General features: G+C 49.1%; 1 protein-coding gene across 1 annotated transcript in view; it reads left to right on the top strand.

Moving 5' to 3' along the window:
• Positions 1–25,044, top strand: part of rimbp2 (RIMS binding protein 2) — a 458,956-nt gene that overhangs the window by 235,724 nt on the left and 198,188 nt on the right. Inside the window, exon 2 of the mRNA XM_038817813.1 lies at positions 4,675–4,758. Within this exon, the coding sequence (XP_038673741.1) occupies positions 4,675–4,758 (84 nt within the window). The remainder of the gene's footprint in view (positions 1–4,674; positions 4,759–25,044) is intronic.

Here is a 25,044-nt window from a genome sequence, read left to right as displayed (position 1 = left end):
TCGATCCGCTCCGTTGATCCGCTCTGTCGATCCGCTCTGTCGATCCGCTCTGTCGATCCGCTCCGTCGATCCGCTCCGTCGATCCGCTCTGTCGATCCGCTCCGTCGATCCGCTCCGTCGATCCGCTCTGTCGATCCGCTCTGTCGATCCGCTCTGTCGATCCGCTCCGTCGATCCGCTCTGTCGATCCGCTCTGTCGATCCGCTCTGTCGATCCGCTCTGTCGATCCGCTCTCTCGATCCGCTCTGTCGATCCGCTCCATCCCGTCGATCCGCTCTCTCGATCCGCTCTGTCGATCCGCTCTGTCGATCCGCTCTGTCGATCCGCTCTGTCGATCCGCTCTGTCGATCCTCTCTGTCGATCCGCTCTGTCGATCCGCTCTCTCGATCCGCTCTGTCGATCCGCTCTGTCGATCCGCTCTGTCGATCTGCTCTGTCGATCCGCTCTGTCGATCCGCTCTGTCGATCCGCTCCGTCGATCCGCTCTGTTGATCCGCTCTGTCGATCCACTCCGTCGATCCGCTCCGTCGATCCGCTCTGTCGAACCGCTCCGTCGATCCGCTCTGCCGATCCGCTCTGTCGATCCGCTCCGTCGATCCGCTCCGTCGATCCCTCTCGATCCGCTCTGTCGATCCGCTCTGTCGATCCGCTCTGTCGATCCGCTCCGTCGATCCGCTCCGTCGATCCCTCTCGATCCGCTCTGTCGATCCGCTCTGTCGATCCGCTCTGTCGATCCGCTCCGTCGATCCGCTCCGTCGATCCGCTCTGTCGATCCGCTCCGTCGATCCGCTCCGTCGATCCGCTCCGTCGATCCGCTCTCTCGATCCTCTCTCTCGATCCGCTCTCTCGATCCGCTCCGTCGATCCGCTCCGTCGATCCGCTCCGTCGATCCGCTCCGTCGATCCGCTCCGTCGATCCGCTCCGTCGATCCGCTCTGTCGATCCTCTCTGTCGATCCGCTCTGTCGATCCGCTCTGTCGATCCGCTCTGTCGATCCGCTCTGTCGATCCGCTCTGTCGATCCGCTCTGTCGATCCGCTCCGTCGATCCGCTCCGTCGATCCGCTCCGTCGATCCGCTCCGTCGATCCGCTCCGTCGATCCGCTCTGTCGATCCGCTTTCTCGATCCGCTCTGTCGATCCGCTCTGTCGATCCGCTCTTTCAATCCAGTCTGTGAGCAGTTTTGGGCCCTGTATCTAAGGACGGATGTGCTGGCTTTGGAAAGGGTCCAGAGGAGGTTCACAAGAATGATCCCTGGAATGAAGAACTTGTCGTATGAGGAACGGTTGAGGACTCTGGGTCTGTACTTGTTGGACTTTAGAAGGGTGAGGGGGGATCTTATTGAAACTTACAGGATACTGTGAGGCCTGGATAGAGTGGACGTGGAGAGGATGTTTCCACTTGTAAGAAAAACTAGAACCAGACGACACCATCTCAGACTAAAGGGACGATCCTTTAAAACAGAAATAAGGAGGAATTTCTTCAGCCAGAGGGTGGTGAATCTGTGGAACTCTTTGCCGCAGAAGGCTGTGGAGGCCAAATCACTGAGTGTCTTTAAGACAGAGATAGATAGGTTCTTGATTAATAAGGGGATTAGGGGTTATGGTGAGAAAGCAGGAGAATGGGGATGAGAAAATATCAGCCATGATTGAATGGCGGAGCAGACTCGATGGGCCGAGTGGCCTAATTCTGCTCCTATGCCTTATGGCCTTATGGTCCTGAAAGATGTGCTGTTGGGTAATTTGGACATTCTGAATTCTCCCTCTGTGTATCCGAACAGGCGCCGGAATGTGGCGACTAGGGGCTTTGCACAGTAACTTCATTGTGGTGTTAATGTAAGCCTGTTTGTGACAATAAAGATTATTATTGTGAAAAGTTGTCCCAGCACCGACCCCTGAGGCACACCACTAGTCACCGGCTGCCATCCTGAATGTGTTGCCCTATTATGTATATATTGTGTTTCCCTATTATGTATTCTCATGTATTTTCTTGAATTGTTTAATTCCCTTTTCTTCCCATGTACTGAATGATCTGTTGAGCTGCTTGCAGAAAAATACTTTTCACTGTACCTCGGTACACGTGACAATAAACAAATCCAATCCAATCCAATCCAATCCAAAAAGACCCCTTTATTAATAATAATAATAATAATCACTTATTTCCACGAGTCGGCTTCAATGAAGTTACTGTGAAAAGCCCCTAGTCGCCACATTCCAGCGCCTGTCCGGGGAGGCCGGTACGGGAATTGAACCCGTGCTGCTGGCCTTGTTCTGCTTTAAAAGCCAGCGATTTAGCCCAGTGTGCTAAACCAGCCTTCTGCCAGTCAGCCAGTTCTCTATCCATGCCAGGATCTTACCCTCAACACCATGGGCTCTTAATTGGTGCTGACTTTTCAATGATATTCTTCATTAACCCATAATTCTCCGTGAGAATTGACTTTTCTCTTGGCAGTGATGTCCTGTAGGTTCCTGACAGACTGGCCCAGAGTTACCAGGTTTACCTCATTCCTCTGTTTTGAACAGGGGTGTAATATTTGCAATCTTCTTTTAGCGATGCTAACCCAGTGAGCAGCGAGTCCGTTCTCTTTTTATCTGATCCAATATCTGTGCCCACCCCTCCTCTACTCTTACATGAACTTCATTAAATAAAAGCAAATTACAGCGGATGCTGGAATCTGAAACGAAAGAGAAAATGCTGGAAAATCTCAGCAAGTCTGACAGCATCTGTAGGGAGAGAAAAGAGCTAACGTTTCGAGTCCGATGTCTCTTTGTCAAAGCTAACAGACAGAGAAAGTGGGAAATATTTATACTGTGGAGCGAGAATGGAAGATGAGTCATAGCCACAGAAACCCAGGGAAACCGGGTGCTAATGACCCCAGATACCAAGGGGACAGAGTGTTAATGGCAGCCCCCAGAGAGAACAAAGGGTGTGAGAGGCCAAACAGCAGGGAAACTAACATCAGAGGATGAACTGTAGGTGTGGGGGGAGGGGAAGGGGGAAGCAAAGAGGAGAAAGGTGCAGGAAAGGTGGATAAAATAGGGGGATTAAATATATATTAAGAAGGACAAGAAAGAAAGAAATGGTAAAAGACAGTTAAAATGAAATGAAAACAAATGGGTCGAGGTGGGGCTGATCATCTGAAGTTGTTGAATTCGATGTTCAGGCCAGAAGGCTGTAGTGTGCCTAACCGAAAGATGAGATGTTGTTCCTCCAGTTTGTGTTGAGCTTCACTGGGACATTGCAGCAGGCCAAGAACAGACATGTGGGCATGGGAGCAGGGTCTTTTGTTAAAATGGCAAGCAACAGGAAGGTCAGGGTCCTGAATGCGCACAGACCGAAGATGCTCAGCAAAGCGATCACTCAGTCTGTGTTTGGTCTCTCTGATATAGAGGAGACCACATTGGGAGCAGCGAATGCAATAGACCAGATTGGAAGAGATGCAAGTGAAACACTGCTTAACCTGGAATGAGTGTTTTGGGACTGGAATGTTAAACATGGAAGAGGTAAAGGGGCAGGTGTTACACCTTCTGTGATTACATGGGAAGGTGCCATGGGTGATGGGAGAGGTACTGGGTATGGTGGAGGAGTGGACTAGATTGTCTCGGAGGGAACGGTCTCTGCGGAATGCTGACAGAGGGAGTGAAGGGAAGATGTGTTTGGTGGTGGCATCACGCGGGAGTTGGTGAAAATGGCGGAGGATTATGCTTTGCATACGGAGGCTGGTGGGATGAAATGTGAGAACGAGGGGGACTCTATCCTTGTTCTGGGAGGGAGTGGAGGGTAGTGGCGCGGGAGATGGACCGCAGACTGTTGAGGGCCCTGTCAACAACTGTAGGTGGGAAATCACGGTTGAGGAAGAAGGAACACCTTTTCGAAGCACCATTTTGGAAAGTGGCATCGTCTGAACAAATGTGACGGAGGCGAAGGAGTTGAAATTAATGAATGAAAATCGCTTATTGTCACAAGTAGGCTTCAAATGAAGTTACTGTGAAAAGCCCCTAGTTGCCACATTCCGGCGCCTGTTCGGGGAATCGAACTGTGCTGCTGGCCTGCCTTGGTCTGCTTTCAAAGCCAGCGATTTAGCCCTGTGCTAAACAGCTAATGAGAGAAAGTCCTTACAGGGTGTAGGTTGCGAAGAGCTGTAGCCCAGATAGCTGTGGGAGTCAGTGGGCTTACAGTGGATATTAGTAGATAGTCTATTGACTATCATGAACTAACATGAACTTCATTCCTTTTACGAAGACAGAGTCTCGGTCTTCGGTTCTTCACTCTGACCCTTTTTCAACAACACAACTTCTTCTTTGTTCCTAACTAACTCTAGCTTAGATTAATTTCATTGAATCTTGGAGAGGAAAACTTGATGCTTTGACCACAGCTTGTTTTATATGTTGTAAATTATGCATTCGCTTGAGACTGATATTTGGCCAAATATATTTTTTCAAGCAGTCTCCATCATTAGTAAAGGTCATATTAGCAATCCTGATGATCATCACACTGTAGCAGCGTGGGGAAAGCTTGTCTTGGTCATTATCTTCATTACACGCTGTCACCCACAGATCACAGCCCTTCGCTCTCTTACACATCTGGGCTGATGTGACCTTCACTTGAGAACTTCCCAGGGCCAAAGGCAGCATTGAGGGTGTGGACACATCACTCAGACCGTGCCTTTCTCTTCACAGGAGCCTGCGTACAACAAGAAAAGGAAGGAATGTGAGCCTGCTGATGCGGAGGTGCAGAAAAAACAGAGAACATGCCGGATATTGGTAAGTGAAATCAATGCTGCTTTCTGATCAGTGTAACTAGCTCCATAAAGGGAGGCTCCTTCACCGGCTGTCTGTGAGAAAAGCTGGCACCATGTTTAGCAGATCTGTGGCTGAAATCATCCTGTCATTTGGTGATATCAGCAAGAAGTGCAGCAACTCGCAGTTCGGTAACATCTCAGCATAACCTCCAGACCTGCCCAAGCGCTTTCCCCATCCAGTGAGTTACTTTGTTTGCTGTTGTGTAACGCAGAACAAGTTTGTTTCCAGGTAAGAGATAGGGTAACAAAGGGGGTGACTGTGAGTAAACAAGCCAGTAAGGCCACGGATATGAATCTTACTCCTGCCCGGACACGCCGGCGCAGTGCTGACAGAATGCTGCACGGTTGGCGGTACACGCCGGCGCAGTGCTGACAGAATGCTGCACGGTTGGCGGTACACGCCGGCGCAGTGCTGACGGAGCGCTGCACGGTTGGCGGTACACGCCGGCACAGTGCTGACGGAATGCTGCACGGTTGGGGGTACACGCCGGCGCAGTGCTGACAGAATGCTGCACGGTTGGCGGTACACGCCGGCGCAGTGCTGACGGAGCGCTGCACGGTTGGCGGTACACGCCGGCACAGTGCTGACGGAATGCTGCACGGTTGGGGGTACACGCCGGCGCAGTGCTGACGGAGTGCTGCACGGTTGGGGGTCCACGCCGGTGCATTGCTAACGGAATGCTGCACGGTTGGCGGTACACGCCGGTGCATTGCTGACGGAATGCTGCACGGTTGGGGGTACACGCCGGCGCAGTGCTGACGGAATGCTGCACGGTTGGCGGTACACGCCGGTGCATTGCTAACGGAATGCTGCACGGTTGATGGTACACGCCAGCGCCGTGCTGACGGAGTGCTGCATGGTTGGCGGTGCACGCCAGCGCAGTGCTGACGGAATGCTGCACGGTTGGCGGTACACGCCAGCACAGTGCTGACAGAATGCTGCACGGTTGGCGGTACACGCCAGCGCAGTGCTGACGGAATGCTGCACGGTTGGCGGTGCACGCCGGCGCAGTGCTGACGGAATGCTGCACGGTTGGCGGTGCACGCCGGTGCTGTGCTGACGGAATGCTGCACGGTTGGCGGTGCACGCCGGCGCAGTGCTGACGGAATGCTGCATGGTTGACGGTGCACGCCAGCGCAGTGCTGACGGAATGCTGCATGGTTGACGGTGCAAGCCAGCGCAGTGCTGACGGAATGCTGCATGGTTGGCGGTGCACGCCGGCGCAGTGCTGACGGAATGCTGCACGGTTGGCGGTGCACGCCGGCGCAGTGCTGACGGAATGCTGCATGGTTGACGGTGCAAGCCAGCGCAGTGCTGACGGAATGCTGCATGGTTGACGGTGCAAGCCAGCGCAGTGCTGACGGAATGCTGCATGGTTGGCGGTGCACGCCGGTGCTGTGCTGACGGAATGCTGCACGGTTGGCGGTGCACGCCGGCGCAGTGCTGACGGAATGCTGCACGGTTGGCGGTGCACGCCGGCGCAGTGCTGACGGAATGCTGCACGGTTGGCGGTGCACGCCGGCGCAGTGCTGACGGGAATGCTGCACGGTTGACGGTACAAGCCAGCGCAGTGCTGATGGGAATGCTGCACGGTTGACAGTACACGCCAGCGCAGTGCTGATGGGAATGCTGCACGGTTGACGGTGCACGCCGGCGCAGTGCTGACGGCAGGCTGCATGGTTGGCGATACAGTCTTCCAGTTGGGACGTTAATTTGGGACTTTTCTGCGGTGAATATAAAGGACGTTGTGGCCACAATCTTCGAGACGGTCAAGGGCGTTCTCTCCCCAGAATCCAGTGGCTAATGTTTATCCTTCAGTTAACAACACAAAGACAGATATCTGATAGGAAGAGGAGGAGGCCATTCGAGCATGGCTGATCTGATTGTAACCTCAACCCAACATTTCGATAACCTTTCACCCCCGTGTTTTTCAAGAATCTAACTAGTTCTGGCTTAAAAATATTCAAAGACTCGGCTGCCACTGCCTTTTGAGGAAGAGAGTTGCAGAGTCTCGTGGCTCTCTGAGAAAAATGAATTCTCCTCATTTCCGTCTTCAAACTCCTTTTTAAACAGTGACCCCGAGTTCTAGATTCTCCGACAGGAGGAAACATTCGTGCGAGGGGCTGGTTTAGCACAGTGGGCTAAATAGCTGGCTTGTAATGCAGAACAATGCAGCAGCGCGGGTTCAATTCCCGTGCCAGCCTCCCCGAACAGGTGCCGGAATGTGGCGACTAGGGGCTTTTCACAGTAACTTCATTGAAGCCTACTCGTGACAATAAGCGATTTTTATTATTATTAATATTATTCTCTCTACATCCTCCCTGTCAACACCCCTCAGGATCTTAAAGGTTTCGATCAAGTTGCCTCTCACTCTGCTAAACTCCAGCGGATACAAACCTAAACTCTCCAACCTTTCCTCATAAGGTTACCTGACTATTCCTGGTTTTAGTCTAGTAAACCTTCTCGGAACTGTTTCTAATGCATCCTTAAATCCTGAAATAAGTAGAACAATGCTGTCCAGATTTGGCTTCACAGGGGCCCTGTACAACTGAAACCTAACCTGCCTACTTCTGTATTCAGTTCCCGTTCCAATAAACCATAATATTCAATTCTAATCATTCGCTGTCCCTGTACACCAGCCTTTTGTGATTCATGCTCTCGGACACCCAGATCCCTCTGCACCCAGATCCCTCTGCCCCGCAGATCTCCGCAATCTCTCACCATTTAGATAAGAAGGATATTTTTATTCTTCTTGCAAAAATGGAGAGTTTCATATTTTCCCACGTTATGCTCCGTTTGCCAGATTTTTACCCACTCACTTAACCCGTCCATGCCCCTTTGTAGTCTCCTTACGGACTCTTCACAATTTACATTCCTAACTATCTTTGTCGTGAACAAATTTAGCAACCGTGTCTTCAGTCCCGTCACCCAAGTCATTTATATCAATTGTATAAAGTTGAGGCCCCAGCACTGACCCCTGTGCCGTACCACTCATCACTCTGCCAGCCAGGAAATGAGCAATTTATGGAAAATCTGTTTCCTGTTAGCGAGCCAATCTTCAATCCATGCCAATATGTTACCCCCTGCACCATGAGCTTATATTGTGCTGTTCGGTGAATTGGACATTCTGAATTCGCCCTCTGTACCCGAACAGGCGCCGGAATGTGGCGACTAGGGGATTTTCACAGTAACTTCATTGCAGTGTTAATGTAAGCCTACTTGTGGCGCAAATAAAGATTATTATTATTATTATTGCAATAACCTTTATTGTGGCACCTTATCACAGGCCTTCTGGAAATCTAAGTACAGTGCATCCACCAGTTCTCCTCTTTCAATAGCATATGTGTCTCCTTTTCAAAGAACTCCAATGAATTGTTTAAGCATGATTCCGCTTTCACAAAACCATGTTGAATTTGTCTGATTACCGCGAATGTTTCCAAGTGCCCTGCTGCAGCATCTTTAATAATGGCTCCGAGCTTTTTCCCTGTGTCAGGTGTTAGGCTAACTGGTTGATAGTTTCCTGCTTTCTGTTTCTTTTTAAATAAAGGAGTTACATTCGCTAGTTTCCAATCTAATGGAAACTTTCCAGAATCTAGGGAATTTTGGAGGGTCGGTGCGGACTCGATGGGCCGAATGGCCTCCTCCTGCACTGTAGGGGTTCTATGGTTTAAATACTAGTCTTGGAACCATTCTTCTCTCCCTCAAACTGAATAAAAAATTCAGTCATATTGTGGTGCCCTTTTACTGGATCATCAATTAGTCCTATCTCATTGCTCAGTGCCAGGAATAATATATAATATAATACATAATATAAGGGGAGGATGTGCCTCACTAACTTGAACAAGTTTTTTGAGGAGGTGACAAAGATATTTGATGCAGGTAGGGCAGTGGATGTTGTTTACATGGACTTCAGTAAGGCCTTTGATAAGGTGCCTCATGGCAGACTGGTACAAAAGGTGAAGTCACACGGGATCAGAGATGAGGTGGTAAGATGGATACAGAACTGACTCGGTCACAGAAGGCAAAGGGTAGCAGTAGAAGGGTGTTTTTCTGAATGGAAGGTTGTGACTAGTGGTGTTCCACAGGGATCACTGCTGGGGCCTCTGTTGTTTGTAGTATACATAAACGATTTGGAGGAAAATGTAGCTGGTCTGATTAGTAAGTTCACGGATGACACCAAGGTTGGTGGGGTGGCAGATAGTGTTGAGAATTGTCAGAAGATACGGCAGGACATAGATAGGTTGGAGACTTGGGCAGAGAAATGGCAAATGGAGTTTAATCCAGCCAAATGTGAGGTAAAGCATTTCGGTAGGTCTAACAGAGGGGAACTATACCGTAAATGGTAAAACTCTAGGAATATAGAAAGTCAGAGAGATCTGGGCGTTCAGGTCCACAGATCTTTGAAAGTGCCAACAAAAGTGGACAAGGTAGTCAAGAAAGCAGACGGAATGCTTGCCTTCATTGAACATAGAACATTACAGCGCAGTACGGGCCCTTCGGCCCTCGATGTTGCGCCGACCTGTGAAACCATCTGAAGCCTATCTGACCTACACTGGACGGGGCTTCGAGTATAAAAAACTGGCAAGTCATGCTGCAGTTGTATGGAACCTTGGTAAGGCCGCAGTTGGAATATCGTGCACAATTCTGGTCGCCACACTACCAGAAGGATGTGGAGGCTTTGGAGAGGGTGCAGAGGAGGTTTACCAGGATGTTGCCTGGTCTGGAGGGTGTTAGCTATGCGGAGAGGCTGAATAGACTCGGACTGTTTTCATTAGAAAGCCGGAGGTTGAGGGGCGACCTGATAGAGTCTACAAGATTATGAGGGTGGTGGATAGAGTGGATGGGCAGTCACTCTTTCCCAGGGTGGAGGGGTCAGTCACAATGGGGCATAGGTTTAAGGTCCATGGGGCAAAGTTTAGAGGAGATGGCCAAGGCAGGTTTTTACGCAGAGGGTGGTGAGTGCCTGGTACGCGTTGCCAGGGGAGGTTGTGGAAGCAGATACATTAACGGCGTTCAAAAGCATCTTGAATAGGATGGTTATAGAGGGATACGGCACTCGAAAGTGCTGAGGGTTTTGACAAAGATTGGTATCATGACCGGTACAGGCTTGGAGGGCCGAAGGGCCTGTTCCTGTGCTGTATTGTTCTTTGTTCTTCATATAATAATATAACAATAGGTAGGATGTGGCACGGTGGTACAGTGGTTAGCACTGCTGCCTTACAGCGCCAGAGACCCAGGTTCAATTCTGGCCTCAGTGTCTGTGCGGAGTCTGCACGTTCTCCCCGTGTGTGCGTGGGTTTCCTCCGGGTGCTCCGGTTTCCTCCCACAGTCCAAAGGTGTGTAGGTTAGGTTAGGAGTCCTCTTTCAGAGGGTTGGTGCAGACTCGATGGGCAGAATGGCCTCCTTCTGCTCTGTAGGATTTCTATGGATCTCAGAGTGGCTCCAGACTTACTGTTCCAACAAACTGTCCCAGAAACACTGATCTGGGCTACCTTTGCCCATCCGATTTTCCCAGTGTCTGCAAAATCCCCCATGTTTGTCACAGTATCTTTGTGACAAGCTCCCATTGTCTCTGCCTTTATAATCTGTCCGGCTATGTAGTTACAATTAGGGAGCCTGTAAACCAGTGTCACAAGTCGCTTCTCTCTCGATCATTTCTCATGTCTACTCAAACCGCTTCTGTGTCTTGGTTTCCTGAACTGAGGTGATGTTTCTCTAATACCATCATTAATTAACACAGAATAAGAGGATAAAACTCTGTATCTGAATACCCATTGCATTCAAAACAAACAGAGGAAATTATATAATATTTCGAAATAAATAAGTACAATCTGATAGCTAGCACCGAGACAGTGTGATATAGATAAGCACCTGAATATTGAAGAGTAGGTGACATTTAGTTTGAGGCAGAGTGCAGTGTGTGAAAATCTCTGCTCTTTACTTTCCCCTTGTTGGCGTTCCTTAATCAAGCAGCTCCTGTACACAGGGTTATTCCTAATTTCAATTTCCCAGTTTTCATTGGGATTCTGTGTGCTGAATGTGTGCCAGAATCAGTTTGGACGAGATTTCCAAAGTCACTTGCTTCTACAAATAGAAAGTAATTTTCATAAACAAACTCCCAGTAGACTCAGGCGATGAAATAAACAAGTGAAATCAGCCATGTGAAATGTAGCTTTCTCCACACTAAAGACTGCGTGTGACCACAATGTGGCGGCTGTACCAAGTATAATTAGCCATGTTTATATCTCTCTAAATTTAGCACTCAACAATTTGACCGTTTACAGACTGGTTTCGCACACTGGGCTAAATCACTGGCTTTTAAAGCAGACCAAGGCAGGCCAGCAGCACGGTTCAATTCCCGTACCAGCCTCCCCGAACAGGCGCCGGAATGTGGCGACTAGGGGCTTTTCACAGTAACTTCATTGAAGCCTACTCGTGACAATAAGCGATTTTCATTTCATTTTTCAGATTCACTGGCTTTCTGGATGCTATCGGTGCCCATATTCAATTCAACTGCAACGTCGATTTGATTTTAAACCCTCCTTGGCCCCTAGACCCCTCTCTATCTCTGTAACCTCCTCCAGCCTCTACAACCCTCCCTATCTCTGTAACCTCCTCCAGCCCCTACACCCCCTCCCTATCTCTGCAACTTCCTCCCTATCTCTGTAACCGCCTCCAGTCCCTACAACCCTCTCTATCTCTGTAACCTCCTCCAGTCCCTACAACCCTCCCTATCTCTGTAATCTCCTCCAGCCTCTACAACCCTCCCTATCTCTGTAACCTCCTCCAGCCTCTACAACCCTCCCTATCTCTGTAACCTCCTCCAGCCCCTACACCCCCTCCCTATCTCTGTAACCTCCTCCAGCCCCTACACCCCTCCCTATCTCTGTAACCTCCTCCAGCCCCTACATCCCTCCCTATCTCTGTAACCTCCTCTAGCCCCTACACCCCCTTCCTATCTCTGTAACCTCCTCCAGCCCCCACACCCCCTCCCTATCTCTGCAACCTCCTCCCTATCTCTGTAACCGCCTCCAGTCCCTACAACCCTCTCTATCTCTGTAACCTCCTCCAGCCCCTACTCCCCTCCCTATCTCTGTAACCTCCTCCAGTCCCTACAACCCTCTCTATCTCTGTAACCTCCTCCAGTCCCTACACCCCCTCCCTATCTCTGTAACCTCCTCCAGTCCCTACTCCCCTCCCTATCTCTGTAACCTCCTCCAGTCCCTACAACCCTCCCTATCTCTGTAACCTCCTCCAGCCCCTACACCCCCACCCTATCTCTGTAACCTCCTCCAGTCCCTACACCCCCACCCTATCTCTGTAACCTCCTCCAGTCCCTACTCCCCTCCCTATCTCTGTAACCTCCTCCAGTCCCTACAACCCTCCCTATCTCTGTAACCTCCCCAGTCCCTGACAACTCTCCCTATTTCTACAACCTCCTCCAGATCTACACCCCTCCCCCTACACCCTCCCTATCTCTGTAACCTTCTCTAGCCCCTACACCCCCTCCCTATCTCTGTAATCTCCACCATCCGTCTACACCCCTCCCAACCTCTATAACCTCCTCCAGTCGATACACTCCTCCCTATGTCTAATAATAATAATAATAATAATAACTTAATGTCACAAGTACACTTCAACGAAGTTACTGTGAAAAGCCCCTAGTCACCACATTCCGGCGCCTGTTCGGGGAGGCGGGAACGGGGATTGAACCCGCGCTGCTGCCTTGTTCTGCATTACAAGTCAACTGTTTAGCCCACTGTGCTAAACCAGCCCCTACTGTCGATTTGTTTTAACCCCTCTATGGCCTCTACACCGCTCCCCATCTCTGTTACCCTCTTCCAGCCCCTACAACCCTCCCTATCTCTGTAACCTCCTCCAGCCCCTACACCCCTCCCTATCTCTGTAACCTCCTCCAGCCCTACAACCCTCCCTATCTCTGTAACCTCCTCCAGCCCCTACATCCCTCCCTATCTCTGTAACCTCCTCCAGCCCCTACACCCCTCCCTATCTCTGTAACCTCCTCCAGTCCCTACAACCCTCCCTATCTCTGTAACCTCCTCCAGCCCCTACACCCCTCCCTATCTCTGTAACCTCCTCCAGCCCTACAACCCTCCCTATCTCTGTAACCTCCTCCAGCCCCTACACCCCTCCCTATCTCTGTAAACTCCTCCAGCCCCTACTCTCCTCCCTATCTCTGTAACCTCCTCCAGCACCTGACAACTCTCCCTATCTCTGTAACCTCCTCCAGCCCTACACCCCTCCCTATCTCTGTAATCTCCTCCAGCCCTACACCCCCTCCCTATCTCTGTAACCTCCTCTAGCCCCTACACCTCTCCCTATCTCTGTAACCTCCTCCCAGCCCTACACCCCCTCCCTATCTCTGTAACCTCCTCTAACCCCTACATCCCTCCCTATCTCTGTAACTTCCTCCAGCTCTGCACCCCTCCCTATCTCTGTAACCTCCTCCAGCCCCTACACCCCCTCCCTATCTCTGTAACCTCCTCCAGCCCCTACACCCCCTCCCTATCTCTGTAACCTCCTCCAGCCCCCTACACCCCTCCCTATCTCTGTAACCTCCTCCAGCCCCAAAACCCTCCCTATCTCTATAACCTCCTCCAGCCCCTACACCCCTCCCTATCTCTGTAACCTCCTCCAGCCCCAAAACCCTCCCTATCTCTATAACCTCCTCCAGCCCCTACACCCCCTCCCTATCTCTATAACCTCCTCCAGCTCTGCACCCCTCCAAGATCTCTGCGCCTCCCTCCCCCCTCCTCCAAGCTCTGTAATTCCTCAAAAGCCATCTCTTTGACCAAGCGGTTCGGTGAGATATCCAATCATTTCCTGCTCTGTGTTGTTCAGCTCCTTGGGCAGTTTGCTGTGTTAAATTCACCGTATATATGTCCACTGTTGTTGTTGAAGTGTTTGTACATTTGCCTGTAACAGTGGTTAGCACTGTTTCTTCACAGCGCCAGGGTCCCAGGTTCGATTCCCGGTTTGGGTCACTGTCTGTGCGGAGTCTGCACGTTCTCCCCGTGTCTGCGTGGGTTTCCTCCGGATGCTCCGGTTTCCTCCCACAAGCCCCGAAAGACGTGCTGTTAGGCGAATTGGACATTCTGAATTCTCCCTCTGTGTACCCGAACAGGCGCCGGAATGTGGCGACTAGGGGATTTTCACAGTAACTTTATTCCAGTGTTAGTGTAAGCCTACTTGTGACAATAATAAAGATTATTAGTTTCCATTGAGGAAGGTGCGGCTATTAAGTTGTCTGGCTGCTAAAGTGGCCTCTTCATTTTTCACCAGACTGCCTCCAGACTTTGAGTGGGGGTAAAACACTCCCCCATTTCCATTTTAAATGCAGAGGTCACTTGATCACATTTAGGTACAACCCTCCACTTCACCCCCAGATTAAATTACACAGAGCCAGTTCATGTGGCTGCATCCGTCGTCCTTTTTGAGTTTACGATTGCTAGCACGTGGTGACAATGGCCAGATTTAGTCCTGTGCTAACACTCGCAGCTTCCTCGCCCAGCACTGTGACCCGATAAAGAGGTGACTTGAACCCCACATTTCAGTCAATACGGATTCAGCAGCGTCTGGAACGGACTCCTGAAAATCACAGCGTACAGCTCAAAGGATATTGACAAATGTAATTCTCGGGTTTGTGTGGGACAAACTAGTTAGAACATAGAACATAGAACGATACAGCGCAGTACAGGCCCTTCGGCCCTCGATGTTGCACCGACATGGAAAAAATCTAAAGGCCATCTAACCTACACTATGCCCTTATCATCCATATGCTTATCCAATAAATTTTTAAATGCCCTCAATGTTGGCGAGTTCACTACTGTTGCAGGTAGGGCATTCCACGGCCTCACCACTCTTTGCGTAAAAAAACCACCTCTGACCTCTGTCCTATATCTATTACCCCTCAATTTAAGGCTATGTCCCCTCGTGCTAGCCACCTCCATCCGCGGGAGAAGGCTCGCGCTGTCCACCCTATCTAACCCTCTGATCATTTTGTATGCCTCTATTAAGTCACCTCTTAACCTTCTTCTCTCTAACGAAAACAACCTCAAGTCCATCAGCCTTTCCTCATAAGATTTTCCCTCCATACCAGGCAACATCCTGGTAAATCTCCTCTGCACCCGTTCCAAAGCTTCCACGTCCTTCCTATAATGAGGCGACCAGAACTGTACGCAATACTCCAAATGCGGCCGTACTAGAGTTTTGTACAACTGCAACATGACCTCATGGCTCCGGAACTCAATCCCTCTACCAATAAAGGCCAACACACCATAGGCCTTCTTCACAACCCTATCAACCTGGGTGGCAACTTTCAGGGATCTATGTACATGGACACCGAGATCCCTCTGCTCATCCACACTACCAAGAATTTTACCATTAGCCAAATATTCCGCATTTCTGTTATTCTTTCCAAAGTGAATCACCTCACACTTCTCCACATTAAACTCCATTTGCCACCTCTCAGCCCAGCTCTGCAGCTTATCTATGTCCCTCTGTAACCTGCAACATCCTTCCGCACTGTCTACAACTCCACCGACTTTAGTGTCGTCTGCAAATTTACTCACCCATCCTTCTGCGCCCTCCTCTAGGTCATTTATAAAAATGACAAACAGCAACGGCCCCAGAACAGATCCTTGTGGTACGCCACTCGTAACTGAACTCCATTCTGAACATTTCCCATCAACTACCACTCTCTGTCTTCTTTCAACTAGCCAATTTCTGATCCACATCTCTAAATCACCCTCAATCCCCAGCCTCCGTATTTTCTGCAATAGACGACCGTGGGGAACCTTATCAAACGCTTTACTGAAATCCATATACACCACATCAACTGCTCTACCCTCGTCTACCTGTTCAGTCACCTTCTCAAAGAACTCGATAAGGTTTGTGAGGCATGACCTACCCTTCACAAAACCATGCTGACTGTCCCTAATCATATTATTCCTATCTAGATGATTATAAATTGTATCTTTTATAATCCTCTCCAAGACTTTACCCACCACAGACGTTAGGCTCACCGGCCTATAGTTACCGGGGTTATCTCTACTCCCCTTCTTGAACAAAGGGACCACATTTGCTATCCTCCAGTCCTCTGGCACTATTCTTGTAGCCAATGATGACCTAAAAATCAAAGCCAAAGGCTCCGGAATCTCTTCCCTGGCTTCCCAGAGAATCCTAGGATAAATCCCATCTGGCCCCGGGGACTTATCTATTTTCACCTTGTCTAGAATTGCCAACACTTCTTCCCTACGCACCTCAATGCCATCTATTCTAATAGCCTGGGTCTCAGCATTCTCCTCCACAATATTATCTTTTTCTTGAGTGAATACTGACAAAAAGTATTCATTTAGTATCTCGCTTATCTCCTCAGCCTCCACACACAACTTCCCACCACTGTCCTTGACTGGCCCTACTCTTACCCTAGTCATTCTTTTATTCCTGACATACCTATAGAAAGCTTTTGGGTTTTCCTTGATCCTACCTGCCAAAGACTTCTCATGTCCCCTCCTTGCTCGTCTCAGCTCTCTCTTTAGATCCTTCCTCGCTTCCTTGTAACTATCAAGCGCCCCAACTGAAACTTCACGCCTCATCTTCACATAGGCCTCCTTCTTCCTCTTAACAAGAGATTCCACTTCTTTGGTAAACCACGGTTCCCTCGCTCGACCCCTTCCTCCCTGCCTGACTGGTACGTACTTATCAAGAACATGCAATAGCTGTTCCTTGAACAAGCTCCACATATCCAGTGTGCCCAACCCTTGCAGCCTACTTCTCCAACCAACACATCCTAAGTCATGTCTAATGGCATCATAATTGCCCTTCCCCCAGCTATAACTCTTGCCCTGCGGGGTATACTTATCCCTTTCCATCACTAATGTAAAGGTCACCGAATTGTGGTCACTGTTTCCAAAGTGCTCACCTACCTCCAGATCTAACACCTGGCCTGGTTCATTACCCAAAACCAAATCCAATGTGGCCTCGCCTCTTGTTGGCCTGTCAACATATTGTGTCAGGAAACCCTCCTGCACACATTGTACAAAGAATGACCCATCTAATGTACTTGAACTATATCTTTTCCAGTCAATATTTGGAAAGTTAAAGTCTCCCATAACAACTACCCTGTTACTTTCGCTCTTTTCCAGAATCATCTTCGCCATCCTTTCCTCTACATCCCTAGAACTATTAGGTGGCCTATAGAAAACTCCCAACAGGGTGACCTCTCCTTTCCTGTTTCTAACCTCAGCCCATACTACCTCAGAAGAAGAGTCCCCATCTAGCATCCTTTCCACCACCGTAATACTGTCCTTGACTAGCAGCGCCACACCTCCCCCTCTTTTGCCCCCTTCTCTGAGCTTACTAAAACACCTAAACCCCGGAACCTGCAACAACCATTCCTGTCCCTGCTCTATCCATGTCTCTGAAATGGCCACAACATCGAAGTCCCAGGTACCAACCCATGCTGCCAGTTCCCCTACCTTATTTCGTATACTCCTGGCATTGAAGTAGACACACTTCAAACCACCTACCTGAACACTGGCACCCTCCTGCGAAGTCAAATCTGTGCTCCTGACCTCTATACTCTCAATCTCCCGTACCCCAAAACTACAATCCAGGTTCCCATGCCCCTGCTGAATTAGTTTAAACCCCCCCAAAGAGCACTAACAAATCTCCCCCCCAGGATATTGGTGCCCCTCAGGTTCAGATGTAGACCATCCTGTCTATAGAGGTCCCACCTTCCCCAGAAAGAGCCCCAGTTATCCAGAAATCTGAATCCCTCCCGCCTGCACCATCCCTGTAGCCACGTGTTTAATTGCTCTCTCTCCCTATTCCTCATCTCACTATCACGTGGCACGGGCAACAACCCAGAGATAACAACTCTGTTTGTTCTCGCTCTGAGCTTCCATCCTAGCTCCCTAAAGGCCTGCCTGACATCCTTGTCCCCTTTCCTACCTATGTCGTTAGTGCCAATGTGGACTACGACTTGGGGCTGCTCCCCCTCCCCCTTAAGGACCCGGAAAACACGATCCGAGACATCACGTACCCTTGCACCTGGGAGGCAACATACCAAACGTGAGTCTCTCTCGCTCCCACAAAATCTCCTATCTGTGCCCCTGACTATTGAGTCCCCAATTACTAATGTTCTACTCCTTTCCCCCCTTCCCTTCTGAGCAACAGGGACAGACTCCGTGCCAGAGGCCCGTACCCCATGGCTTACCCCTGGTAAGTCGTCCCCCCCACAAGTATCCAAAACGGTATACTTGTTACTCAGGGGAACGACCGCAGGGGGTCCCTGCACTGACTGCTTCTTCCCAGTCCCTCTTACAGTTACCCATCTATCTCCAGTCTTTGGTGTAACTACTTCCCTGAAGCTCCTATCTATGACCCCCTTGCCTCCCGAATGATCCGAAGTTCATCCAGCTCAAGCTCCAGGTCCCTAACACGGTTTTTGAGGAGCTGGAGTTGGGTGCACTTCCCACAGATGAAATCAGCAGGGACGCTGACGGCGTCCCTCACCTCAAACATTCTGCAGGAGGAGCATTGTACTGCCTTCCCTGACATCACCTCTAGATTTAAAAAAAAACAAGAAAAAGAAAAAGAAAGGAAGAGCTTACCTGATATTACTTCAAACCCTGCTCCCGCTGAAAGGTAAGCAAATTTAAAGGCACTCACTCACCTTCACAACAGGCCCCTGCTCCTGCTTCCCAACCACTGTGGGGTGGGGGGGGTTGGTTAGAGGAGGAGGTAGGGTGGGAAACACTCACCAAGTGTTTCGGGTTTAACTGTTACTTGCCAACAGCCTCTCCACAAACCACCTTCAACTTAGGCTGACCGCACTGCACGTATGCAAATTTCCCCAGAACAGCTGATCAGTAGCTCTGCTCTGCTGCCCTCTGCTGGATGATTGCCTTCACTCAAACTCCTCGGGTCTTCTTCGCAGATTCACCTTCAACTTAGGCTGACCGCACTGTACGTATGCAAATTTCCCCAGAACAGCTGATCAGTAGCTCTGCTCTGCTGCCCTCTGCTGGATGATTGCCTTCACTCAAACTCCTCGGGTCTTCTTCGCAGATTCACCTTCAACTTAGGCTGACCGCACTGCACGTATGCAAATTTCCCCAGAACAGCTGATCAGTAGCTCTGCTCTGCTGCCCTCTGCTGGATGATTGCCTTCACTCAAACTCCTCGGGTCTTCTTCGCAGATTCACCTTCAACTTAGGCTGACCGCACTGCACGTATGCAAATTTCCCCAGAACAGCTGATCAGTAGCTCTGCTCTGCTGCCCTCTGCTGGATGATTGCCTTCACTCAAACTCCTCGGGTCTTCTTCGCAGATTCACCTTCAACTTAGGCTGACCGCACTGCACGTATGCAAATTTCCCCAGAACAGCTGATCAGTAGCTCTGCTCTGCTGCCCTCTGCTGGATCTAATTATTAATAATGCATCAAATGTATACGAAGAGCTTCCCGATCCATTGAGCTGAAACATGAATTGAAACAACTGGAAAAGACTCGGCACGTTGCTGGAAAAACACATTTCAGGTCAAAAACCTTTTATCGGAACTGGAAGGGGTTAGATGTGAACAGCCTTTCAGCAAAGATGGAAATGTCTGTGGCTGGCTGGAGCAGAAACCAAAGGCCCCTCTAAACGGGCAGCACGGTAGCACAGTGGTTAGCACCGTTGCTTCACAGCTCCAGGGTCCCAGGTTCGATTCCCGGCTGGGTGACTGTCTGTGCGGAGTCTGCACATCCTCCCCGTGTGTGTGTGGGTTTCCTCCGGGTGCTCCGGTTTCCTCCCACAGTCCAAAGATGTGCAGGTTAGGTGGATTGGCCGTGATAAATTGCCCCGAGTGTCCAAAATGGTTAGGTGGGGTTACTGGGATACGGGGATAAAGGGGATAGGGTGGTGGCGTGGGGCTTGGGTAGGGTGCTCTTTCCAAGGGCCGGTGCAGACTCGATGGGCTGAATGGCCTCCTTCTGCACTGTACGTTCTATGATTCTAAACCTGGTGGGTGAGCCGCCGCACTGGGGGTAAATCTTACTGGATGGGAGGAAACCGTTCACACATGAGAAGTTGTTCCTTTAAGGTATTCATGTAGCAGCCTTAAAGGGACTCTGCAGTGCAACAAACACAGGGAAGGGAAATCAGAGGCAACACTTGCAGGAGGCGGTCCTACTTTGGCTGGTGGCGGACCCAGGGAGGCACAAACACAACATTGGCCAATTAAGGACAGCAGCACGATACCAAGAACTGCATGGCCAATCAGAGAGAACATAGAACATACAATGCAGAAGGAGGCCATTCAGCCCATCGAGTCTGCACCGACCAACTTAAGTCCTCAGTTCCACCCTACCCCTGTAACCCAATAACCCCTTCTAACCTTTTTTGGACACTAAGGGCAATTTATCATGGCCAATCCACCTAACCTGCACATCTTTGGACTGTGGGAGGAAACCGGAGCACCCGGAGGAAACCCACGCACACACGGGGAGGATGTGCCGACTCCACACAGACAGTGACCCAGCCGGGAATCGAACCTGGGACCCTGGAGCTGTGAGGCCACAGTGCTACTGTGCTGCCCAGAGAGTCACGGTGTCTTCAAAGAGGGGCAAGTAGGGTCAGGATGGGGAGGGTGGGGGGTAAGGGACAGGACACACCGTTGCCATGTGGCTGCCGTTACCTCCAGAGTGGTGCACGGTAGGCCGTACTCACCACCCTCCCCCACCAACAGTAGCCTAGTGGGGGGGCTCCAGTGGGGGGGGGCTGCCAGGTTTCACTAGGCAATGCAATGGTCTGGTCAGATGGCCTGATTTATATCAGCAGAACACTTATAGCTAAAGCTATAAACAATTCTTAACATTACCTACGGGTTAAATATATACAAAAAAACAGATGAATAACAGTATGAACATGCACAAACAACCTCTCTCCCAGTTCCCTAGTCAGTCCGAGGTCACCTGACTCTAACATTCACTTATACACTAATGAGACTCCTAGTGGTCAGTACAAAACTCACCACTGGAATACAATGTTGACAAATGTGAGGTTATCCATTTTGGTAGGAATAACAGCAAACGGGATTATTATTTCAATGATAAAATATTAATGCATGCTGCTGTGCAGAGAGACCTGGGTGTGCTAGTGCATGAGTCACAGAAAGTTGATTTACAGGTGCAACAGGTGATTAAGAAGACAAATGGAATTTTGTCCTTCATTGCTGGAGGGATGGAGTTTAAGACTAGGGAGGTTATGCTGCAATTGTATAAGGTGTTAGTGAGGCCACACCTGGAGTATTGTGTTCAGTTTTGGTCTCCTTACTTGAGAAAGGACATACTGGCACTGGAGGGTGTGCAGAGGAGATTCACGAGGTTAATCTCAGAGATGAAGGGGTTGGATTACGAGGAGAGGTTGAGTAGACTGGGACTGTACTCGTTGGAATTTAGAAGGATGAGGGGGGATCTTATAGAAACATTTAAAATTATGAAGGGAATAGATAGGATAGATGCGGGCAGGTTGTTTCCACTGGCGGGTGAAAGCAGAACTAGGGGGCATAGCCTCAAAATAAGGAGAAGTAGATTTAGGACTGAGTTTAGGAGGAATTTCTTCACCCAAAGGGTCGTGAATCTATGGAATTCCTTGCCCAGTGAAGCAGTAGAGGCTCCTTCATTAAATGTTTTTAAGGTAAAGATAGATAGTTTTTTGAAGAATAAAGGGATTAAGGGTTATGGTGTTCGGGCCGGAAAGTGGAGCTGAGTTCACAAAAGATCAGCCATGATCTCATTGAATGGCGGAGCAGGCTCGAGGGGCCAGATGGCCTACTCCTGCTCCTAGTTCTTATGTTCTTATATTCACTATTCTTAGAATTCTCCCATACCAAAAAGGGTTAATAAGACATTCTAAATGGTGAACAGGGATTCTCACGGGTGATATTCAGGTCAAACTATATTTTCAAGTTATCCCCCGGCATAACCCATATCTTCATTGAAGAATTGTATCTATTTACCACTTGGATTGGATTGGATTGGATTTGTTTATTGTCACGTGTACCGAGGTACAGTGAAAAGTATTTTTCTGCAAGCAGCTCAACAGATCATTAGAAAAGGGAATTAAACAAAATTCAAGAAAATACAAGAAAATACATAATAGGGCAACACAAGATATACAATGTAACTACATAAGCATTGGCATCGGATGAAGCATACAGGGTGGAGTGTTAATGAGGTCAGTAAATAAGAGGGTCATTTAGGAGTCTGGTGACAGTGGGGAAGAAGCTGTTTTTGAGTCTGTTCGTGCGTGTTCTCAGACTTCTGAATCTCCTGCCCGATGGAAGAAGTTGGAAAAGTGAGTAAGCCGGGTGGGAGGGATCCTTGATTATGTTGCCTGCTTTCCCCCGGCAGCGGGAGGTGTTGATGGAATCAATGGATGGGAGGCAGGTTCGTGTGATGGACTGGGCGGTATTCACGACTCTTGCAGTCCTGGGCCGAGCAGTTGCCATACCAGGCTGTGATGCAGCCCGATAGGATGCTTTCTATGGTGCATCTGTAAAAGTTGGTAAGGGTTAATGTGGACATGCCGAATTTCCTTAGTTTCCTGAGGAAGTATAGGCCCTGTTGTGCTTTCTTGGTGATAGCGTCGACATGAGTGGACCAGGATAGATTTTTGGTGATGTGCACCCCTAGGAATTGAAACTGCTAACCATCTCCACATCGGCCCCGTTGATGCTGACAGGGGTGTGTACAGTACTTTGCTTCCTGAAGTCGATGACCAGCTCTTTAGTTTTGCTGGCATTGAGGGAGAGATTGTTGTCGCTGCACCACTCCACTAGGTTCTCTATCTCCCTCCTGTATTCGGACTCGTCGTTATTCGAGATCCGGCCCACTATGGTCGTATCGTCAGCATCGATCCTGGGTCCCCCATTGCTAAGTAAGTAAAATAGACTTTGTAATAACCACTGTTTGAGGTTAAAACTTTAAGTTATTTTATTATTATATTTTTTCTTTGAAAAGGTGCAATCACTGTCTTTACAGAAAAGTAAAAAGATCTTGCTTCTGGATTCTCCTGGTTGGTTGAAAAGACCTTCAGGTCCACCTTGACAATCTCTCTTCTTTAGCTTTTGGTCTTCCTCAGATGGATTCGCCATTCCGCTCGGTTGCTATGTTCTATCCTTCCCATGACCGAACTATGAGAGTTGACTCTGCTGGTTGTCCCTTTTTTTAGGGTTTATATTCCCCTTCTAGCAGTTATTAAGTTTATAGGACATTATCGTAAAGTAAATTTTACTCTTGATTGTGCAAGGTATCTTTAATCCGAATTATTTCTAACACGTCTATGTATTCATATTGAGCATTACTTCAGCTCATCGAACTCTGAGTACATTGTTTCCCTGGTGATGTTCAAAAGTGCTTTGATCCCAGAGAGGTGATACATCTGGTTTCTGTCATTTCTGAAGTTGCTTTATTACCAAGTAGTGCCCCCAGACTCCATTTTGGGGCTAGCCTGTGTTCCCGTGGACACGTTGTCTTCAGCTTCCCATATTCACCTGGTGTCAGCAGAATTTCACACCTAAACATTTGTCACCCAATTCACCTGAAGATCCTAGCAATTCTTTTTTAGCTGTTTACTAAAGTAATTAACTTCAAAGAAGGTGCAAAATATTGCTTTTTCCATATAACTAAAAGTTCAATCTGCTGTGACTTAAAAGACATGGCCTCAGTTTTGCAGTTTGAATAGTCACAAGCTGTTTTCTTAACGCCTGTTTGATAAAGGCGATCTGCATTTAAAAACCTTCCTTTGCAGCTGCTGTTAACCCTTCATGGGATTTTTCCCTCATGTACCCTTAGGTCAGGTATTGCCAGTCTTCCATGTTTCAAATGACATATTTTCCCATCTTTTTCTTTTACGTCAGTCAGTGAATTGCAACACAATCATAATAATAATCATAATTGCTTATTGTCACTAGTAGGCTTCAATGAAGTTACTGTGAAAAGCCCCTAGTCGCCACATTCCGGCGCCTGTTCGGGGAGGCCGGTACGTGAATTGAACCCGCGCTGCTGGCCTTGTTCTGCATTACAAGCCAGCTGTTTAGCCCACTGTGCTAAACCAGCCCCTATCAACCATGATATCGCCACAGACAGATGAAAGATAATTGGTGAAAGAAGAATGAGAGGGAGATGAGAAATGTTTTAAACAGCGAGTTGCTGCGGGAATGGACAGTGGAAGCAGCTTCAATGGCAACATTCAAAAGGGAACTCAATCGATATTACATGGAATGTGCGGCACAGAAATTGACCATTTGGTCCAACAGCTCCAGCTGGTGTTTCTGTTCTGCACAAACGTTCTGCCACTCTCTGTTTGAGAAGGGTGGTGTATAAATCCAGCGAATTACAGACCGGTAAGTCTCACTCACTTGTAGGGAAACAAGGGGCAGGATTCTCTATTCCGCCAACTCCGTTTTCTGGCGCCCCCAGTGGCAGTGGGTTCCTCCATTCCTGCAGCCGGCCAATGGGATTTCCCATTGTAGCCCCTCCCCCCCACGCCATCGGGAAACCCGCGTGCGCGCTGTCGGCGAAGTGGGCAATCCCGCTGACGGGGATATTTATTTGATTGAAACTTTACATACTGACAAAATAACAAGCAATCCGCCAACGAAGAGGCAAGAGTACAAAATCAAACACTGCCAGCAAATATCAAACAAAAACACAACATTAAACTCAAACACTAGAACGGAACCCCCTAACAGCTCACGGCGTCGCCATCTTTAAAAAAGGAAATAAAAAGGTTGCCATTTCAGCTCGAACCTCCCCACCTGATCCCCTGATGGTGAATTTAAGTTTCTCTAAGTGCAGGAGTGACATTAAATCACCCAACCAGGCAGAGGGACTGGGCGGGATGGAAGACCTCCAACTTAGCAATATTCCGGGCTGTCAGTCAGGCAAAGACAACAACGTCCGCCCCTAACCCAGAGTGAAACTCTGGTTAAACCTCAAACATGGCGACCAATCGACATGGTTTAAATCCACCTGGAGTAGGTCCAATATCCTGCTAAAAAAGGAATCCCAGAAGATGGCTGTGATGATATGCATAATGTAAGTTTTTACATAATGTTATGCATGACCTCTGACCACTAGGTGGCATTGCAAACCCATCAAGTCACCATGTGATCTGGGAGTTGGGAGTTGGTCGTGTTGGGAGATAGGCGTATTTGCAGTAGTTACATGAGAGTTG

Source organism: Scyliorhinus canicula, chromosome 1, assembly GCF_902713615.1.
Source record: "Scyliorhinus canicula chromosome 1, sScyCan1.1, whole genome shotgun sequence".
NCBI classification, from domain to species: Eukaryota; Metazoa; Chordata; class Chondrichthyes; order Carcharhiniformes; family Scyliorhinidae; genus Scyliorhinus; species Scyliorhinus canicula.
Note: the sequence above shows the minus strand (reverse complement) of the source record. Positions and strands in the feature narration are given on the sequence as shown.